The sequence below is a fragment of the Petromyzon marinus genome, unplaced genomic scaffold (genome assembly GCF_048934315.1).
Source record: "Petromyzon marinus isolate PM22_M1 ecotype Great Lakes invasive population unplaced genomic scaffold, UKy_Petmar_22M1.pri1.0 PM_G_Scaffold_50, whole genome shotgun sequence".
Lineage (NCBI taxonomy): Eukaryota > Metazoa > Chordata > Hyperoartia > Petromyzontiformes > Petromyzontidae > Petromyzon > Petromyzon marinus.
In genome coordinates this window covers 1,398,344-1,419,290 of record NW_027423003.1, presented here as the reverse complement: position 1 = coordinate 1,419,290, position 20,947 = coordinate 1,398,344, and the positions used below count along the sequence as shown (strand labels likewise).

General features: G+C 44.5%; 1 protein-coding gene and 1 pseudogene across 1 annotated transcript; both read left to right on the top strand.

Moving 5' to 3' along the window:
- The first annotated feature begins 9,723 nt into the window (after positions 1 to 9,723).
- LOC142917440 (uncharacterized) lies at positions 9,724 to 12,761 on the top strand (annotated as a pseudogene).
- A 1,335-nt stretch (positions 12,762 to 14,096) lies between these two features.
- On the top strand, positions 14,097 to 20,338 carry LOC142917439 (uncharacterized). The gene is made up of 3 exons (XM_076062109.1): positions 14,097 to 14,172; positions 15,993 to 16,087; positions 18,197 to 20,338. Exon 3 carries the CDS (start codon positions 18,207 to 18,209, stop codon positions 19,182 to 19,184), a length of 978 nt encoding a protein of 325 aa, XP_075918224.1. The 5' UTR covers positions 14,097 to 14,172; positions 15,993 to 16,087; positions 18,197 to 18,206; the 3' UTR covers positions 19,185 to 20,338.
- The last annotated feature ends 609 nt before the right edge of the window (positions 20,339 to 20,947 follow it).

Here is a 20,947-nt window from a genome sequence, read left to right as displayed (position 1 = left end):
GTTCGTTAAAGCCGTCGCGAGTTTATTGCGACGGGTTCAGCACTCACGACATAACGGACGGCAACATTAACATAATTTATTCATTCTCTAATTTAATTAGTTACGGAGCAGCTCATTGTGGGAGGAGCGTGTCTCGTTCCCAGGAAGTGACGTCACGTCACCTGCTACCGCGTGACGTCCCGAGGTGAGAAATTCTCATTGCGATTGTGGTTGTGGTGGTGGTTGTTGTTTACCAAGGTAGAGCCTCTCTCTCGTAGGGATGTCAGTTGAGTAGCAGCGAGCATGGGAATCGATGTCCAGGTTGGAACTTTACAACGCGGGGCCTAGCCACGCGGGGCCTTGCCTCCTGCCCTCGCCTGATTGCATTCACTTTAATTATCTCGCTTAAGTTTAATTTGTCTTCACCCGGCTCGCCACTTTGTAACTTTGTTTTATCGTGAATATTCACGCAGTTTTTATTTTCGTTCTTTTGTTTGCAGGCCAAGCCCGCTTGAGCTGCTATACCGCTCTTGTTATCAGAAGCGACCTGCCCACAACAACACAAGGTGAGGCTTTGTCAACGTGTGTGAATGTTTTGACTTAAAACTTTGGCGACTGCAGGAATTAATGTTCTTGGTTCTTTCGGTAAAGTCACATAGATAGAAAATTAAATAAAAGATAATAAATGTAATGAAAAATAAAAAAAATGGAAAATGAAGCAAAAAACCCACGACGTTTCGATCGCAACACAAGTGGTCTTTATCTTATTAAATTTAATCTGTTATTTTTATTTTCTATCTATGTGACTTTACTGAAAGAACCAACAATACGTGTGTCAATGTATCTATCGGTCAAAGACGCTAAGCGCGTGCCGCTGTTGACTCTGAATGTGTGGAGGGGAACACCTTCACGGGGAGAGAGAGACAGAGACACGGATAGCCTCGGCTATGTTGATGATCCTCGATTCATTACTTGATGGAGTGAGGAAGAATTAATGCTGAGCAGATGAAGGTGGCCAGGCATGGTTCTGGTCACACCACCACCTGTTTACTCATGGCAGTGTGTGACAGTGTCAAGTTTGTGTTTGCAGTAAAGTCTATTAACTCTGTTGAACACGAGGATATATAAAACAATAGTTTCTTTTAGTTTTCCTCTGGAACTCTTTGTAAGAATGGAAACAGGAGGTGAACACAGCACACACATGCAGCTGAAGTCGGAACTGTTCATCCCCAGCATTCAAGGACATAGCCTGGATTCACACCTCTAAGTTGCGATTGAACGTTAATTAATGCATTTCTGCATAACAGAAATAGTATTGTTTTCAACACCCTTTGCTATGTCAGCTGAATTTAGCTTTCATAAATATTCCTTTTGTAGTCAGCCGAAATTGTGTGCTTAGAGATTTGCGTTACCATTCATCTTGAAGATATGAAGGCTTCCAGGCATATTAATGACATTTTCCCTCTCATTGTGTGCCATAACAGCCCGTGGAGAGAAACCCTTCAGGTGCACTCTGTGCGGGAAGGCGTTTGCACGTTCATCAAATCTGATGAATTTGAGAAACTTTTCATTGCATCATGAATATATTAATTAGTATAGACGTGTAAGTCACGTGTGACTATATATGCATTCCTCTGTGCCTCAATACTGACGTGTAGATGGTGTGTATATTATTTTTTTCTGTCTGCAGCTGACGCTGCCACTTTGTAAATTTGTTTTATTGTAAATATTCACGCAGTTTTTATTTTCTTTTGTTAGCAGGCCAAGCCCGCTTGAACTGCTATACCGCTCTTGTTATCAGAAGCGACCTGCCCACAACAACACAAGGTGAGGCTTTGTCAACGTGTGTGAATGTTTTGACTTAAAACTTTGGTGACTGCAGGAATTAATATTCTTGGTTCTTTCGGTAAAGTCACGTAGATAGAAAATTAAATTAAAATAACAGATAATAATTTTTCTTTTTTACAATGAAGCCTAAAACCCCACAACGTTTCTATGGCAACATTAATGTTGAAGATGCGAGGGCTTACAGGAATATTTATGACATTTGCCCTCTCATTGCGTGCCATGACAGTGCTGTTTGCACAGTCACACATAATCACTGTAAGATGTTTTTCTTGGTCGTGTTTTTGTTTTGTTGCTTGTTGTGGTTGCACCCGATTCAAGAGCCGAATGGCTCACGGGACTCTAAGCAAAATAAATCAAACTGAAAATAAAAAAACTGAAACCGCGTGATGAATTTTGGGAAAGTTTTTCACTGCATCTCCAAATATATAAAGGCAAAGTTGTGATTGTGTGTGTTGTCTGTTCAAAATGTTTAGCGTACTTCCTGACATGCAACAAACTGGAAATTTGCCATGTGGGTACTTTCCAGACTGTACACCGTGCAAACATTATACAAATACACTTTTAGGTTCTTTTTGGGGGGTAGAGGGGAGCTCAATAATGTATAGATTTTTCCACGGCAAGTGAGCTGTGACGTCAAATCTGTCACGTGACCCTCGCACGTGGAAGCGTCACGCATTGAAGTGTACCGGTTAGCGTTGTCTGTGTGTGTGTCTGTGTGTGTGTGTCTGTGTGTGTGTGTCTGTGTGTGTGGAAGAGTAACACATTGTAGTGTAGCGGTTAGCGCTACGCTACGAACCCGGCAACCCGAGTTTGATTCCCGTTCACGGCCACCACCGGTGATGATTATTTGAACCGCTTCTGGGCCTCCCCTAGGTCGACTCAGCCTTAAACGAGTAACTGTTGTGGTGGTGTGAACATCGCCACTGGGGAGACAAAGGCGGCCGGACGTGGTGGATCCAAGTCCCGGGCGAAGCCGGGTAGTACAGCTATTCATGAATATATGAATGAATATAGACGTGTAAGTCACGTGTGACTGTATATATTAATTCCTCCATGGCTCGATACTGACGTGTAGATGGTGTGGATATTCTTATTTTCTGTCTGCAGCTGAGGCTGGTCTGATGGAGCAAAGGCCCTCAGCACAGCAGCTCGGTACGACAAGTCAACAATGCGACCGGCGTGCATACAGCACGGATCGGACTGGAAATTTGACACAGCACCAGAGAACACACACGGGAGAGAAACCCTTCAAGTGCAGTGTGTGTAGGAAGGCGTTTTCAGATTCATTTGCTCTTAAAACACACCAGAGAACACACACGGGAGAGAAACCCTTCAAGTGCAGTGTGTGTCGGAAGACATTTTCAGGTTCATTTGCTCTTAAAACACACCAGAGAACACACGGGAGAGAAACTCTTCAAGTGCAGTGTGTGTGGGAAGGCATTTCCAGATTCATCTAATCTTAAAAGACACCAGAGAACACACACGGGAGAGAAACCCTTCAAGTGCAGTGTTTGTGGGAAGGCATTTTCACGGTCATCTGCTCTTAAAAAACACCAGAGAACACACACGGGAGAGAAACCCTTCAAGTGCAGTGTGTAGGGAGGCATTTGCACAGTCCCCACATCTTCAAGTACACCAGAGAACACACACAGGAGAGAAACCCTTCAGGTGCATTCTGTGCAGGATGGCGTTTGTGCATGTGTCACATCTTCAAAGACACCGGAGAACACACAGGAGAGAAACCCTTCAGGTGCATTCTGTGCGGGATGGCGTTTGCACAGTTGCCACATCTTAAAGTACACCAGAGAACACACACGGGAGAGAAACCCTTCAAGTGCAGTGTGTGTTGGAAGGCGTTTGCACATTCATCTGCTCTTGTAGTACACCAGAGAACACACGGGAGAGAAACCTTTCAAGTGTACTCTGTGCAGGCAGATGTTTGCAAATTCATCAAATCTTCAAGTACACCAGAGAACACAAGCATCAGAAGATCCACAAGGAGTGGAGTCTGAAATCGGCTTGTGAAAGTCAAAGTGCCACCATGAGCCCATCCCTCATGAAACAGGAACCGGAAGAAAATCCCAGCTTGGACACTTTTAAAGGTATCAGGGTGAAATATGAAGAGGTGATGGTGAAGAGGGAAGAAGTGATGGTGAAGAGCGAAGTGATAGTGAAATGTGAAGAAGTGATGGTGAATAGCGAAGAAGTGAAGGTGAAATGTGAAGATGAATATTCAACTCAAAAATGGGATCTTCACATCGACGGAGGCAACGTGAAGCAGGAGGAGAATTCTGACTATGAGGCAGAGCGAGGCAACTCCCAGCAGTTTGTGTGAAGTGGAGGTGTGGGTGGACTTCCTAGACAATCCAAAGTCAAGTGGAGACCCGGTAGATGTGTAAGCCAGAGACGATGTCGCTCCAATAGATGCACCTTTGTCACAGGCCTTTAATGACAAGAATGTGAAGTTGAAGACTAATTTCTTAGGTTCATCCTGCAGAGTAAGAGCGGCCAGTCTTTGTGGACCTGTGGGTTGGGTTAATCTCTCACCAGGAGCGAGAGCTAATAAGCTCCCAAGCATTCACGATGTTCTCATGATAATTGCTTTTACGCTTTGCTCGCTTAATCGCCTCGGCAACTCGGAGTTTCATGTCTATCTCGTCTGAGACGCTCGAAGAGCATCCCCAAGTAGCAGCTGCCCCTGTGTGGCACAAGGTGGTGGCCCTGCACCGGCCTGCATGTGGAAAAGAGCCTGTCAGTAGGGGGCGATGATTGATGCGTCATCTCGGTTGTGTAGTTTGTAGGCAATCTTGATTCGACGCTTTTGTGATTGCAGGAATCCACACTGTCTAGTTATTTCGGTAAAGTCATCACGTGGGTAGAAACATAACAGACCACGGCGTTTAGATCACAACACAAGCACTCGTCATCAGGTGGGGCAACCACAGCAAGAAGAAGACGCTGAAGTAGGCGCCTTCTTCAGCAGTTTTGTCTTCTTGCTGCTGCGATTGTCCCACCTGATGACGATTGCTTGTGTTGCGATATTTGTAGCTAATGTTTAGAATTTTCTACATTTTGACCCAGACGCCAGCATGCAACGGCCTACTCGTTTTGAATGACACTACAATAATTTGTTGTACATACACTGTTAAGCAGGCGGTGCGTATTTTAAAAATAGCTTCTTCTTAATACGATGTAACCTGATGCAGTATATTTCACTGCAGTAATTACATTTTGTTAATATGCCTGTCAATAATTACGAATGAATACTTGTCTGTGCGTATTTTAAATGTTATTCTTTTATAAGGTGATGTTGATATCGAAAACTGACACATAACTGGCATGCCATGAATAGGAAATCAACTCTGCTTATTCGAATCAATGTATTCATATATCTTGATAAACTGTTTTCAAGCAGATTGTCTCTAACGGCGACTACAGGGACCACGTGATTGTTTAAAAATGTCTTTGATTATAACTATAATTGCCTACAATTCATCATGTGTAGCTTATTTAGACTATGATTTATTCACTACCCAAACTGTATTGACTTGAAAACATAGAGCTGATATTTGTAAGCAATGTCTTTGTTATTTATACGTTTGAAAAAAAATATTTGCACAAATTGAACTTGTTCAGATACAAGGTGAATTCACAAGGCTTTGTCAAAAATCCAATATTTCAGAATTTTGCCTTAACGGAGAATATTTTTTTAAATGTTGGTAAAAATAAAGATTCAGAAATATATATTGTGCCGTGTCTACAATTTTACTGTAAAGTGGAATTGGTAAAAAAAATTGATGGTTCAATGAGCCACTCTGTCTACGGGAAAGCTACCCATACGGATGCTTACCTGAAACCGGATTCCCACCACCATCCATCCCAGAAGAATTCCCTCATCAAGACTCTGCACCATAGAGCCCAATGCATATCTGACCAGGAACACATAGGCAGTGAACTCAAGCACGTACACCACGCTCTTAAGGCTAATGGTTACTCCGACTACAATCCACAAAGCTATCACTCAAACCATGAAGAAGGACCCTCTTGAGGCTTTCAAAACCATCACTTTGCCCTACATTGCGGGGATCACAAAAAAGATCTCCAAAATCTTGAATAAACACAAGATCCAGGTCCGTTTCAACACATTACATAAAATCCGTGATCTGGTTCCGTCTGTAAAAGATGTGATTCCAGACATACAGTACCCTGGTGTCTACAAACTAAGTTGCCTCTGTGGTAGTAGTTACATTGGAGAAACCAAACGCCATGTCTCGGACCGCATTCGTGAACACAAAGCAGACCTTAAACACGGTAGGACCAACACCTCGGCCGTGGCAGATCACTGTTACAATTCAGTAGGCTCACATGACATTGACTTCTCCAAGACGGAGGTTCTTTGCAATCCATCTGGCTACCATGAGAGATTCGTTCATGAGGCTCTCCACATATACAAGCACAGAGACAATTTCAACCGAGAGGAAGGAATTCTGGCTTAGCAATCATTGGAAGGTATTGATAAACCATTTCGGGTCTTTTGATTGTTCACGCTTACGGTGGCTTTCAGACAGCATACATTAATTTTTCGTCTCCCCCCTCCTCTTTTCAGTACATAGATGGACTCGTCTTTCTGAATGACTGCCAAATCGCTCTCCATGGTGCTAACGTTTATAAATAAATAGATACAAACCGCCACTTCTTTCAAATGTTTCTTGCCGTTGGTTTTCACACCTGATGATGACTGCTTGTGTTACAGTCGAAACGTCGTGAGAGTTTTATTGTTTTATATATTTTTTATTGTTTCCTTTCAACGTGACTTTACCGAAAGAACCAAGAATATAATTCATTGTTTGTTATGGTCGTGTTACATTTTAAACAGAAAATGTTTATGTTTGCGGGACCTCTTTGGCCCAGAATTAAAATGGTGACAGAGAAAGGGACGTGGCGTGAACACCTACACACACTCAGTGTACACACAGAGTGTACACACACAGAGAAAGGGACGTGGCGTGAACACCTACACACACTCAGTGTACACACACACACAGAGTGTACACACACAGAGAAAGGGACGTGGCTTGAACACCTACACACACTCAGTGTACACACACACAGAGTGTACACACACAGAGAAAGGGACGTGGCGTGAACACCTTCTGCCTATAAACAAACAGCAGCAGCAGCAGTGGCTGTGAAGGTGTTGATCTGACTGGTGTCAGAACATCACAACAACAACAACAACCACCACCACCAGGGTGATGGAGGGTGGTGGTGAAGGGTGGTGGGGGTGGGGGTAGTAGTGGAGGGTGGTGGGGGGGGGTGGAGGACTCCCCGGGACTGCCAAGTGGTGGCCTGTGTCTGTATGTGTACACACAGACAGTGTACACATACAGAGTGTAAACACACAGTGTACACACACAGTGTACACACACAGTGTACACATACAGAGTGTAAACACACATGTCGTGAGAATTTAATTGTGTTATTTTATTAATTTATTATTTTATTCTCATTCTACGTGACTTTACCGAAAGAACCAAAAAAGATGAACACACACAGTGTAAACACAGTGCATACACACAGTGTACACACACAGTGTAAACACAGTGCATACACACAGTGTACACACACAGTGTACACACACAGAGTGTACACACAGTGTACACACACACAGTGCATACACACAGTGTACACACACACACAGTGCAAACACACACAGTGTACACACACACGGTGTACACACACACAGTGTACACACACACACAGTGTACACACACACGGTGTACACACACACAGTGTACACACACACACAGTGTACACACAGTGTACACACACACAGTGTACACACACACAGTGTATACACAACAATGTCCACTTTGTTGTTGTAGCTGAGCCCACACACCCAAGGGAGGGAGCAATGGAAAATGAATCTAAATCAACTTAAACGCCAATCGCGCTCTGTGACGTCACCTCTCAGCATTACTTCATTGGCGTGAAACGCCAGGGGGAGGTGTACCTCGCTAGTGACGTCATGTCACCAAGGTATTCACCCCTCCCCGTCCACCGCGCTCTTGAGCGTGACGTCACCTCCGCTTGGGTCACTGCCGATATCATTCCAGTGCCAATCCTTATTTGGGCAAAGCTACGCCCAGTGAATGGCGGCTCATTAACATAATGTGTCCGTTAAAGCCGTCGCGAGTTTATTGCGACGGGTTCAGCACTCACGACGTTAACGGATGTCTACATTAGCATAATTTATTCATTCTCTAATTTAGGAGCGTGTCTCGTACTCCGGAAGTGACGTCATGTCACCTGCTGCCGCGTGGCGTCACGAGGTAACAGGAAGTTATCGCTTCCTGCACTGAAACCCGAGGTGATAAATTCTCATTGCGATTGTGGTTGTTGTGGTGGTGGTTGTTGTGGTGGTGGTTGTTGTTGTTGTTTACCAAGGTAGAGCCTCTCTCTCTCTCGTAGGGATGTCAGTTGAGTAGCAGCGAGCATGGGAATCGATGTCCAGGTTGGAACTTTACAACGCGGGGCCTAGCCATGCGGGGCCTTGCCTCCTGCCCTCGCCTGATTGCATTCACTTTAATTATCTCGCTTAAGTTTAATTTGTCTTCACCCGGCTCGCCACTTTGTAACTTTGTTTTATTATAAATATTCACGCAGTTTTTATTTTCTTTTTCACCAGGCCAAGCCCGCTTGAGCTGCTATACCGCTCTTGTTATCAGAAGCGACCTGCCCACAACAACACAAGGTGAGGCTTTGTCAACGTGTGTGAATGTTTTGACTTAAAACTTTGGTGACTGCAGGAATTAATATTCTTGGTTCTTTCGGTAAAGTCACGTAGATAGAAAATTAAATGAAAATAACAAAAAAATGTAAATAAAGCAAAAAAACTCACGTCGTTTTGATCGCAACACAAGTGGTCTGTATTTAATGTAATTGTATTATCTGTTATTGTTATTTTCTGTCTACGTAACTTTACCGAAAGAAACAAGAATACGTGTGTCAATGTCTATCGGTCAAAGACGCTAAACGGAGTGACACACAAACTCCAAATATACAGCAGGCGTCAGGGTCGGGATCGAACCCACGACCTCCTGTATACCAGGTGAGGTAGTTAACATCTCACCACGGAGAGAGACACGCAAACTCCAGTTAGCCTCGGATATGTTCGTTGATACTCAATTAATTACTTGGTGGAGTGAGGAAGCATTAATGCTCAGCAGATGAAGGTGGCCAGGCATGATTCTAGACACGCCACCGCCTGTTTGCCCAGTGACAGTGTACAGTTTGTGTTTGCAGTAAAGTCTATTAACTCTGTTGAACACGGAGGTTATATCATAACAGTAGTTTACTTTTCTTTTCCTCTGGAACTCTTTATAAGAATGGAAACAGGAAGTTAACACAGCACACACATTCAGCTGAAGTCGGAACTGTTCATCCCAGCATTTAAGGACATCTGAGCCTGGATTCACACCTCTAAGTTGCGATTGAACATTAATTTATGAATTTCTGCCTAACACAAATAGTATTGTTTTCAACACCCTTTGCTACGTCAGCTGAATTTAGCTCTCATAAATATTCCTTTTGTAGCCAGACAGCTGAAATTGTGTACTCAGAGTTTTGGGTGAACATTCATTTTGAAGATACGAGGGCTTCCAGGCATGTTCATGACCATTTGCCCTCTCATTGTGTGCCATAACAGCCCGTGTGATGAATTTGGGACATTTTTCCACTATATCATGAATATGTGAATAAGTATAGACGTGTAAGTGACGTGTTACTGTGTATATATGCTTTCCTCTGTGCATCGATACTGACGTGTAGATAGTGTGGATATTATTTTTTTCTGTCAGCAGCTGACGCTTCCTCTGATGCTTCCTCTGCAGAATTGGTCTCATGGAGCAAATGCACTCAGCGCAGCTCGGTATGACAAGGCTCCAATGCGACCGGTGTGCATACAGCACGGATCGGACTGGAGATTTCACACGGCACGAGAGAACTCACACAGGAGAGAAACCCTTCAAGTGCAGTGTGTGTGACAAGGCGTTTGCACGTTCATCTGCTCTTGTAGAACACCAGAGAACACACACGGGAGAGAAACCCTTCAAGTGCAGTGTGTGTGGGAAGGCGTTTGCACATTCATCTACTCTTGTAATACACCAGAGAACACACACGGGAGATAAACCCTTCAAGTGCAGTGTGTGTGGGAAGGCATTTGCACATTCATCTGCTCTTGTAATACACCAGAGAACACACACGGGAGAGAAACCCTTCAAGTGCAGTGTGTGTGGGAAGGCGTTTGTACAGTCATCTAATCTTGTAGAACACCAGAGAACACACACGGGAGAGAAACCCTTCAAGTGCAGTGTGTGTGGGAAGGTGCTTGCACATTCATCTGCTCTTGTAATACACCAGAGAACACACACGGGAGAGAAACCCTTCAAGTGCAGTGTGTGTGGGAAGGCGTTTGCACAGTCATCTAATCTTGTAGAACACCAGAGAACACACACGGGAGAGAAACCCTTCAAGTGCAGTGTGTGTGGGAAGGCGTTTGCACATTCATCTACTCTTGTAATACACCAGAGAACACACACGGGAGATAAACCCTTCAAGTGCAGTGTGTGTGGGAAGGCGTTTGCACATTCATCTGCTCTTGTAATACACCAGAGAACACACACGGGAGAGAAACCCTTCAAGTGCAGTGTGTGTGGGAATGCGTTTGCACAGTCATCTAATCTTGTAGAACACCAGAGAACACACACGGGAGAGAAACCCTTCAAGTGCAGTGTGTGTGGAAAGGTGTTTGCATATTCATCTACTCTTGTAATACACCAGAGAACACACACGGGAGAGAAACCCTTCAAGTGCAGTGTGTGCGTGAAGGCGTTTGCACGTTCATCTCTTCTTGTAGAACACCAGAGAACACACAGGAGAGAAACCCTTCAAGTGCAGTGTGTGTGGGAAGGCGTTTGCAGATTCATCAAATCTTCAAGTACACCAGAGAACACACACGGGAGAGAAACCCTTCAGGTGCATTCCCTGCGGGATAACGTTTGCACAGCAACCACATCTTCAAGTACACCAGAGAACACAGAAGCATCAGAAGATCCACATGGAGTGGAGTCTGAAATCAGCTTGTGAAAGTCAAAGTGCCGCAATGAGCCCATCCCGCATGAAACACGAACCGGAAGAAAATCCCAGCTTGGACACTTTTAAAGTTATCGAGGTGAAATATGAAGAGGTGATGGTGAAGAGGGAAGAAGTGATGGTGAAGAGGGAAGAAGTGATGGTGAAATGTGAAGATAAAGATTCAACTCCAAAATGGGACCTTCACATTGATGGAGGCAACGTGAAGCAGGAGGAGAATTCTGACTGTGAGGCAGAGCGAGGCAACTCCCAGCAGTTTGTGGAAGTAGAGATGTGGGTGGACTTCCTAGACAATCCAAAGTCAAGTGGAGACCCGGTAGATGTGTAAGCCAGAGACGATGTCGCTACAATAGATGCACCTTTGTCACAGGCCTTTAATGACTAGAATGTGAAGTTGAACACTCATTTCCTAGGTTCAACCTGCAGAGTAAGAGCGGCCAGTCTTTGTGGACCTGTGGGTTGGGTCAATCTCTCACCAGGAGCGAGAGCCAATAAGCTCCCAAGCATTCACGATGTTCTCATGATTATTTCTTTTACGCTTTGCTCGCTTAATCGCCTCGGCAACTCGGAGTTTTGTGTCGTACCTCGTCTGAAATGCTCAAAGAGCATCCCCAAGTAGCAGCTGCCCCTGTGTGGCACAAGGTGGTGGCCCTGCACCGGCCTGCATGTGGACAAGAGCTTGTCAGCAGGGGACGATGATTGATGTGTCATCTCAGTTGTGTAGTTTGTAGGCAATCTTGATTCGAAGCTGTCGTGACTGCAGGAATCCACACTCTTGAGTTCTTTCGGTAAAGTCACCACGTAGTAGAAACATAACAGATCACGGCGTTTAGATCACAACACAAGCAATCGTCATCAGGTGGGACAACCACAGCAAGAGAAACTGCTGAAGTAGTAGGCGCCTACTCCAGCAGTTTCCTCTTATTGCTGCTGTGCTTGTCCCACCTGATGACGATTGCTTGTGTTGCCATCGAAACTCCGTGATCTATTATTTGTAGCGTAATGTTTAGAGTTTGCTACATTTTGACCCAGACGCCAGCATGCAACGGCCTACCCGTTTTGAATGACACAACAATAGTATGTTGTACATACACTGTTAAGCAGACGGTGCGTATTTGTAAAATAACTTCTTGTTAATACGATATAACGTGATGCAGTCAATTTCGCTGCAGTAATTCAATGTTGTTGATATGCCCGTCAATAATTTAGAATTAATACTTGTCTGATTGTGCGCGTACATGTAATATTTTGTCTGAGGGTCACACATTGAATAAGTGATGTTAGGACAAAGTGTGTGTGTGTTTTGGAAGTAACCTGTACAGAGAACTCTTGTGTTTCACGAAGCGTCTGCCTCTGGAGCAACTCATCGTCTTTGAAATAGGGAGCACGCTCGGATCATTAATCAGTTACAAGGCATACCACTTGAAAGTTACACGTATAGGAGGAGGTACATTCTCTACAACACGAATTGTAGTTTTGTCTTACGTGTTGACGTAGATTTTGTCTAACTAGGACTAGAAATGATCCTTGCTGATTCACATCTGGATGTTCGTTACCTATCGGTTGAAGCAAACCCCACTGCTGTTGTTGAGACGCTGTGCACCAATAATGGTCCAACAGATTGACGGCCTTCAGGCCAGGAAAGTCACAACATTTACGGCACACGAAGGACGCATTCACGCAAGTACCCCATGCTCCGTTTTGAAGTTTTAAAATGAAACATCTTTGAATTGTGTTGTGTTTTGAATTAGATGATTTTATTTCTTCATTAAAAGCTTGTATCAATTTACATCTGGAAGACTTCATTGAAAAGGACATTTCGTGTGAATTTTCTCTCGTCATTAAGTAGATGGCCTTGCCGGGGGTTCGGACACAAACAGTGTACACACAGTGTACACACACACAGTGTACACACACAGTGTATACACACATAGCATACACACACAGTGTATACACAGTGTACACACACACACAGTGTACACGCACACTGTACACGCACACAGTGTATACACTGTACACATACACAGGGTATACACTGTACACACCCACAGTGTACACACATACAGTGTATACACAGTGTACACACACAGGGTACACACACAGGGTACACACACAGTGTACACACACAGTGACACACACAGTGACACATAGTGTACACACAGTGTACACACACACAGTGACACAACAACCGCCATTCGCCACTAAGTGGTGGTGACGTCACCACGACGCTTGTGCCAGGCACAGTGACACAGTGTACACACACACAGTGTGTACACACACACAGTGTACACACACAGTGTGTACACACACTGTACACACACAGTGTACACACACAGTGCACACTGTGTACGTGTACACACAGTGTACACACACACAGTGTACACACACACAGTGTACACACACAGTGTACGCACACACAGTGTACACACACAGTTTACATACACACACAGTGTGTACACAATAGTTTCAGTTGATATATATCTGGTATACCCCTGTGAGCCATTCGGCTCTTGAATCAAGTGCAACCACAACAAACAAGAACAAGAAACACATCTTAAAGTTACTACTTTGTGTGACTCTGCAAACAGAAAATCCATGAAAAACAGCAAAATGTTCCTGAAAAAAGCACCGTACACCAACGCTGTGTGCTAAAAATCCCAGTGGGATGCAATGTCCACGTTGTTGTTGCTGAGTTCAAGGGAGGGAGCAATGGAAAATTAATCTAAATCAACTTAAACTCCAATCCCGCTCTGTGACGTCACTACTCAGCATTACCTCATCGGCGTGAAACGCCAGGGGGAGGTGTACCTCGCCAGTGACGTCATGTCACCAAGGTATTCACCCCACCCCGTCTACCGCGCCCTTGAGCGTGACGTCACCTCTGCCTGGGTCAACTTGCGTTATCTGTTCAAGTACAATCCTTATTTGGCCAAAGCTACGCCCGGTGACTGGCGGCTCATTAACATAATGTGTTCGTGTCGACCGTCGCGAGTTTATTGCGACGGGTTCAGCACCCACGCCCCATCCCTCCACGTATGGGCCGGGCTCATTAACATAATTTATTTAAATTAAGACCCGCTCGTTGCGGGAGGGGAGTGTTCTTGTACCACGCAAGTGACGTCATCTCCTGCTGCTGCGTGACGTCACGAGGTAACAGGAATCTGCCGCTCTGCGCGTGAACTGAAATCCGAGGTGAGAAATTCTCATTGCGATTGTCGTTGTGGTGGTGGTTGTGGTGGTTGTTGTTGTTGTTTACCAAGGTAGAGCCTCTCTCTCTCATAGGGATGTCAGTTGAGTAGCAGCGAGCATGGGAATCGATGTCCAGGTTGGAACTTTACAACGCAGGGCCTAGCCACGCGGGGCCTTGCCTCCTGCCCTCGCCTGATCGCGTTTGCTTCAATTATCTCGCTTAGTTGAGCAATCTTTGTAAGAAAGTAATCTACCAGGCTATGCGTTCATTGTGTGTTGACCGACTTTCTGTGTTGGATTGCATTACATTTCCAAATTTTACTCAGTTTATTTGATTAAGTGTGGTTTTGATTTAAAGCTTTCGTGACTGCAGGGATTCATATTCTTGGTTCTTTCGGTAATGTCACCACGTAGAAGGGAAACAATAAAATAAGAAACCACAGCAGGAAACCACAGCAAGGACATTTTCTTGCTATGGTTTTTGCACCTGATGATGATTGCTTGTGTTGTCGAAACGTCGTGAGAATTGTATTGTTTAATATTTTTATTATTTTATTGTTTCCCTTCTACGTGACTTTACCGAAAGAACCAAGAACATAAGTGTGCTTTCTCTCTCTCTCTCTGTGTCCTCGTGTTATTATTCCTGCAGTCACCAAAGTTCCAAATCTCTCATTGACACAAGGCTGTAATTATAATATGTTATAATAATTATATTATATGGGGGGGGGACATATCCCCCCCCAATAATCAAATATGCTCAAAATGTCCACCCAATATATTGCTATAAAAATATTTTTTAAAAGAATAATTGCGATGCTATGTTAATAAAAACAATTTGCTAAACCTTGGCCACAAAATGTGGACTTGTCTTCATATAACAATGCATAGATTTCTGTTTATATGATTGCAGTGTACTTTATGAACCCTAATCTCTGCCATTACATACTATGAAACAAGAAAAGGTAAAAAAGAAAAAACAGAGCAATGTAATACAACATTATACATTATTGTATCAAATAAAAAAATCCATCCCATGTGTTAGTGAAATTTTTCAATATTTTATGAAATGTCAGGAAATTAGTTTTCAAATTTAGATTTTTTTTTCTGCGGGGGACCCCAGACCCCCTGGAAGATTTGGTCCCCCCCAATGTTGACTCCATGGCTACGGCCTTGCATTGACATGCTAATATCTCTACACCCCCTCCCCTCTCTGCCCCCCTCTCTCTCTATTTAAGGCCTCAACACAGAGGCATTGTTTCTCTGTGCCTATGTGTGTATCTCTCTCTGTGTGTCTCTGTTATCTCTCTCTATGAGTCTCTGTGTCTGTGTTTTGTCTCTCAAATTGAGCAATCTTTGGAAGAATGTTATCAACCAGGTGGGGTGTTGACTGTTATGTTAGCCGACTCTCTGTGTTGTATTGCATTACATTTCTAAGTTTGCTAGGTTTGTTTTCTCTTTCATTTGTACCTGATGATGATTGCTTGTGTTGCAATCGAAACGTCGTATGCTATTTGCACACAGCGTTGGTGTACGGTGCTTTTTGTGGAATATTTTGCTGTTTTTCCCTGGATTTTCTGTTTGCACAGTCACATAGTCACTTCAAGATGTTTTCTTGTTCATGTTTTTTGTTTGTTGCGGTTGCACCCGATTCAAGAGCCGAATGGCTCACAGGGCTATACCAAATAAATGAAACTGAAACTTTTAATTAAATTATTTTTTCTACGTGAATTTACCAAAAGAACCAAAGAGTATCTTGCTTAAGTTTTAATTTCTCTTCACCTGGCTCGCTACTTTGTAACTTTGTTTTTTTTTAATATTCACAGTTTTTTTTATTTTTTTACCGGGCCACGCCCGCGTTGAGCTGCTGTACCGCTCTTGTTTTCAGAAGCAACCTGCCCACAACAACAATAACAACAAGGTGGGACTTGTCAACAGCGTGGTGGTGTTCACTATAGACGCGTGGCGGTGTTCACTCTAGACACGGGGTGGTATTCACTCTAGACGCTTGGTGGTGTTCACTCTAGACGCATGGCGGTGTTCACTCTAGATGCATGGCGGTGTTCATTCTCTACATGTAGAGGGGAGACCGGGAGATCGGGAAGGAAATCCACACGACCACGGGGAGAAAGAGAGACACGCAGCCTCGGCTGTGTTGATTGATCCTCAATTAACTACTTGGTGGAGTGAGGAAGCATTAATACTGAGCAGGTGAAGGTGGCCAGGCATGGGTCTGGACAAACCACCACCTGTGAATCATACCAGTGTGTGACAGTGGTGGAGGCAGTGGGGGTGGGGTGGCACGTGCCCCCCCAACGATTCGATCGAAATCCCTAATTTTGATAGGATCATTGGGGTTTATTAGTAACGAGCTTTACTACCCAGCTTCGCCCGGGACTTGGATTCTTGTCTTGGATTAACTTCACATTCTCTTCTATTTCACTGAAATAGAAAGAAAAAAGCCGAAACAAATAAATTTACCTAAATCGGATGTTTTCACTCAAGGAAATTCAACCTTACCCGACTTCTACGTTAGGTCGATTTTGGCCACTTGGGAAGGGAATAATGACGTGGCGAGCTGAAAATAGTCACGTTCACTTAGAAATTCCAGACCGTGTTAGCTGTGCAAATTTTCATGACGCCAGAGCTCAGCATTGGAGAGGTTTTTCCTGCTTCACACAAACAAACAGATGGAATGTTCTGCTTCATATTTTAGATAGCAGTTCTACCCGTTCTTCGCACGGAGGATGTGTGTTGAACTCCGAGAAGCCAATGGCTTCATCGGCCAGGAGCGAAGCGCCAACTAAAATCTCCCGGCACGCTGTTAACAGCTCTAAGCATTGCAGAGCGCTTAACTCAGAGGTGTTGCGGGTTGACGCCAGACACTTCATGGTCATTCCCCCCCCAAAATACAAAAGACCATTTTTATATTTTTTTACATTGTGTACGGTATGAAACATACCCACATGCCAAATTTCAAGTGTGTGGCACGTTGGGAAGTATGCTAAACATTTCAAACAGACACACGTATCCACACATTTCCCTTTCATATATATAGATAAATCAGCATTTTGTGACCCCCACTGCCACCGTGTGGCATATTATTACGTGCCAGGGACTCTATGAGAGTACAACAGTCCGAGTCCATAATTGGCAATAAGTAACGGCAAAACAATTGTAAGCGACTCACAGAATTTTGCGCAGTTGAGTATACAGAGTACACGACTTCCCTGAAGGCAAACACCTTCAGCGAGCGCAATGCCGATCACACGCGTCGAATAAAAAGTAAGGGACAAGTCATTACTTACTAACAACTCCTTACTAACAACTCCTTACTTACTAACAATTATCATTTTTCATTGCTGGAGGGGTTGCCCCCCCTACCTGAAAATCCTGGCTCCGCCTCTTGAGTGTGTGACAGTGTCAAGTTTGTGTTTGCAGTAAAGTCTATTAACTCTATTGAGCACGGAGGTTATATCAAAACAGTAGTTTAGTTTTGTTTTCCTCTGCAACTCTTTGTAAGAATGGAGTCAGGAAGTTAACACAGCACACACGTGCAGCTGAAGTCGGATCTGTTCATCCCCAGCATTCAAGGACATCTGTGCCTGTCTTCACACCTCTAAGTTGCGATTGAACATTAATTTATGCATTTCTGCATAACACAAATAGTATTATTTTAAACACCCTTTGCTATGTCAGCTGAAGTTAGCTTTCATAAATATTCCTTTTGAAGCCAGACAGCTGAAATTGTGTGCTCGGAGTTTTTGGTTAACATTCATTTTAAAGATACGAGGGCTTCCAGGCATGTTTGTAACCATTTTCCCTCTGTATTGTGTGCCATAACAGCCCGTGTGTTGAATTTGGGACACTTTTCCACTATATCATGACTATATGAATAAGTATAGACGTGTAAGTCACGTTTTACTGTGTATATATGCTTTCCTCTGTGTATCGATACTGACGTGTAGATGGTGTAGATATTATATTTTTATGTCTGCAGCTGACGCTTCCTCTGACGCTTCCTCTGCAGAATTGGTCTGATGGAGCAAAGGCGCTCGGCGCAGCTCGTTACTACAAGGCAACATTGTGACTGGTGTGCATACAGCACGGATCGTACTGGAAATTTGACACGGCACGAGAGAACTCACACAGGAGAGAAACCCTTCAAGTGCAATGTGTGTGGGAAGGCGTTTGCACGTTCATCTACTCTTGTAGAACACCAGAGAACACACACGGGAGAGAAACCCTTCAAGTGCAGTGTGTGTGGGAAGGCGTTTGCACAGTTATCTGTTCTTGTAATACACCAGAGAACACACACGGGAGAGAAACCCTTCAAGTGCAGTGTGTGTGGGAAGGCGTTTGCACGTTCATCTCTTCTTGTAGAACACCAGAGAACACACACGGGAGAGAAACCCTTCAAGTGCAGTGTGTGTGGGAAGGCGTTTGCACAGTTATCTACTCTTGTAGCACACCAGAGAACACACACGGGAGAGAAACCCTTCAAGTGCAGTGTGTGTGGGAAGGCGTTTGCACGTTCATCTCTTCTTGTAGAACACCAGAGAACACACACGGGAGAGAAACCCTTCAAGTGCAGTGTGTGTGGGAAGGCGTTTGCACGTTCATCAAATCTTAAAGTACACCAGAGAACACAAAAGCATCAGAAGATCCACAAGGAGTGGAGTCTGAAATCAGCTTGTGAAAGTCAAAGTGACGCAATGAGCCCATCCCTCATGAAACAACCGGAAGAAAATCCCAGCTTGGACACTTTTAAAGGTATCGAGGTGAAATCTGAAGAGGTCAAGGTGAAATGTGAAGAAGTGAAGAGCGAAGAAGTGAGGGTAAAATGTGAAGATGAAGATTCAGCTCCAAAATGGGACCTTCACATCGATGGAGGCAACGTGAAGCAGGAGGTGAATTCTGACTGTGAGGCAGAGCGAGGCAACTCCCAGCAGTTTGTGGAAGTGGAGGTGTGGGTGGACTTCCTCCGAGACAATACAACTCAAATGGAGACCCGGTAGATGTGTAAGCTTGAAACGATGTCGCTCCAATAGATGCACCTTTATCACAGGCCTTTAATGACAAGAATGAAGTTGAACACTCAATTCCTAGGTTCAACCTGCAGGGTAAGAGCGGCCAGTCTTTGTGGACCTGTGGGTTGGGTAGATCTCTAACCAGGAGCGAGAGTCGAATAAGCTCCCAAGCATTCACTAGGTTCTAATAATTCCATTTATATGGTGCTTGCTTAATCGCCTCGGCAATTCGGAGTTTTGTGTCGTATCTCGTCTCAAACACTCGAAGAGCATCCCCAAGTAGCAGCTGCCCCTGTGTGGCACAAGGTGGTGGCCCTGCTCCGGCCTACATGTGCACAAGAGCCTGTCAGTAGGAGGCGATGGTTGATGTGGCATCTTAGTTGTGGAGTTTGTAGGTAATGTTTAGAATTTGATAAATTTTGACCCAGACGCCAGTATGCAATGGCCTACTCGTTTTGAATGGCGCAATAGTATGTTGTACATACTAAAATAGCTTCTTGTTAATGCGATGTAACCTGATGCAGTATATTTCAGTGTAGTAATTGAATTTTGTTAATATGCCTGTCAATAATACTTGTCTGATTGTGTGCATACATGTACCATTTTGTCTATGAGGGTTAAACATTGAATAAGTGATGTTAGGACAAAGTGTGTGTTTTGGAAGTAACCTGTACAGATAACTCAGGTGAGACTCATTGTTCTTGTCATACAGGTCAAAGGGTATTTTGTGTTTTCAGGAAGCTTCTCCCTCTGGAGCAACTCATTGTCTTTGAAATAGGGAGCACACTCGGATCATTAATCAGTTACATGGCATACCTCTCAAAGGTTACACGTAGAGGAGATTCATTCTCTACAACACAAATTGTAGTTTTGTATTACGTGTTGACGTAGATTTTGTCGAACTAGGACTAGAAATGCTCCTTGCTGATTAACGTCTGGATGTTCACAACCAAGGGTTGAAGCAAGGCTGACCGCCTGCGGCGCCCCTCACAACCATTTGCGGCCTTGGGCCAGGAAAATCACGAAATAAATTGCACAAGAACGACGCATCCACGCAAGCTCTCAATGCTCCGTTTTGAAGTTTGAAAATGAAACAACTTTGAATTGTATTATGTTTTGAATTAAATAATTGTATTTCTTCATTAACAGCTTATTCATTGAAAACGATATTTCGTGTGAATTTTCTCTCGTCGTTAAGTAGATGGCTTTGCCAGGGGTTCGGTTCGATGCGGACTTTCACCTGGTTGGGATCGCGGGATCGAGATGAGGCGACACAAAGCTTGCGAGAAGACCGTCGTCTGCAGATCGATTTCAACACGATTGAACGTCTGTTCCTGCGCCTCCGTCGTTCATGCAGGGGGCGCGTAGGTTTGCAGCACCCCATGCATGAAAATGACGGAACGTGCAGTGTTCGTCACGAAGTTGTGCGTAAGCGCCATAACAAGGCACTGTAAGCTGACCTGCCACCACGTTCACGGGTCAACGGGGCAGCCGAGAGAGAGCGCGGTGCGTAGGGGTCGACCAAAGGTTAACCCCCCCCCCCCCCTGTGAACGGAGACTGACACCCCTGACCCCCCACCCGTCCCTAAGGCCCCTTAAGACCTTTCAGAAGGTTCTGGGAGGGGGGGGGGGTCAGGAGGGGAGGGGTGACCCCGACCTGGGGATAAAAGGCCGGCCCTCTGGACGGGCCGAGGCAGTGTTCGCTAACTCAAGCCTGAAGACATCCGAAGACCTGAAGACTGGACCGGCAC

What these genes read in the sequence shown, in the direction of transcription:
- LOC142917439 (XM_076062109.1), top strand. Translation starts at nt 18,207, where the DNA reads ATGGAGCAAAGGCGCTCGGCGCAGCTCGTTACTACAAGGCAACATTGT.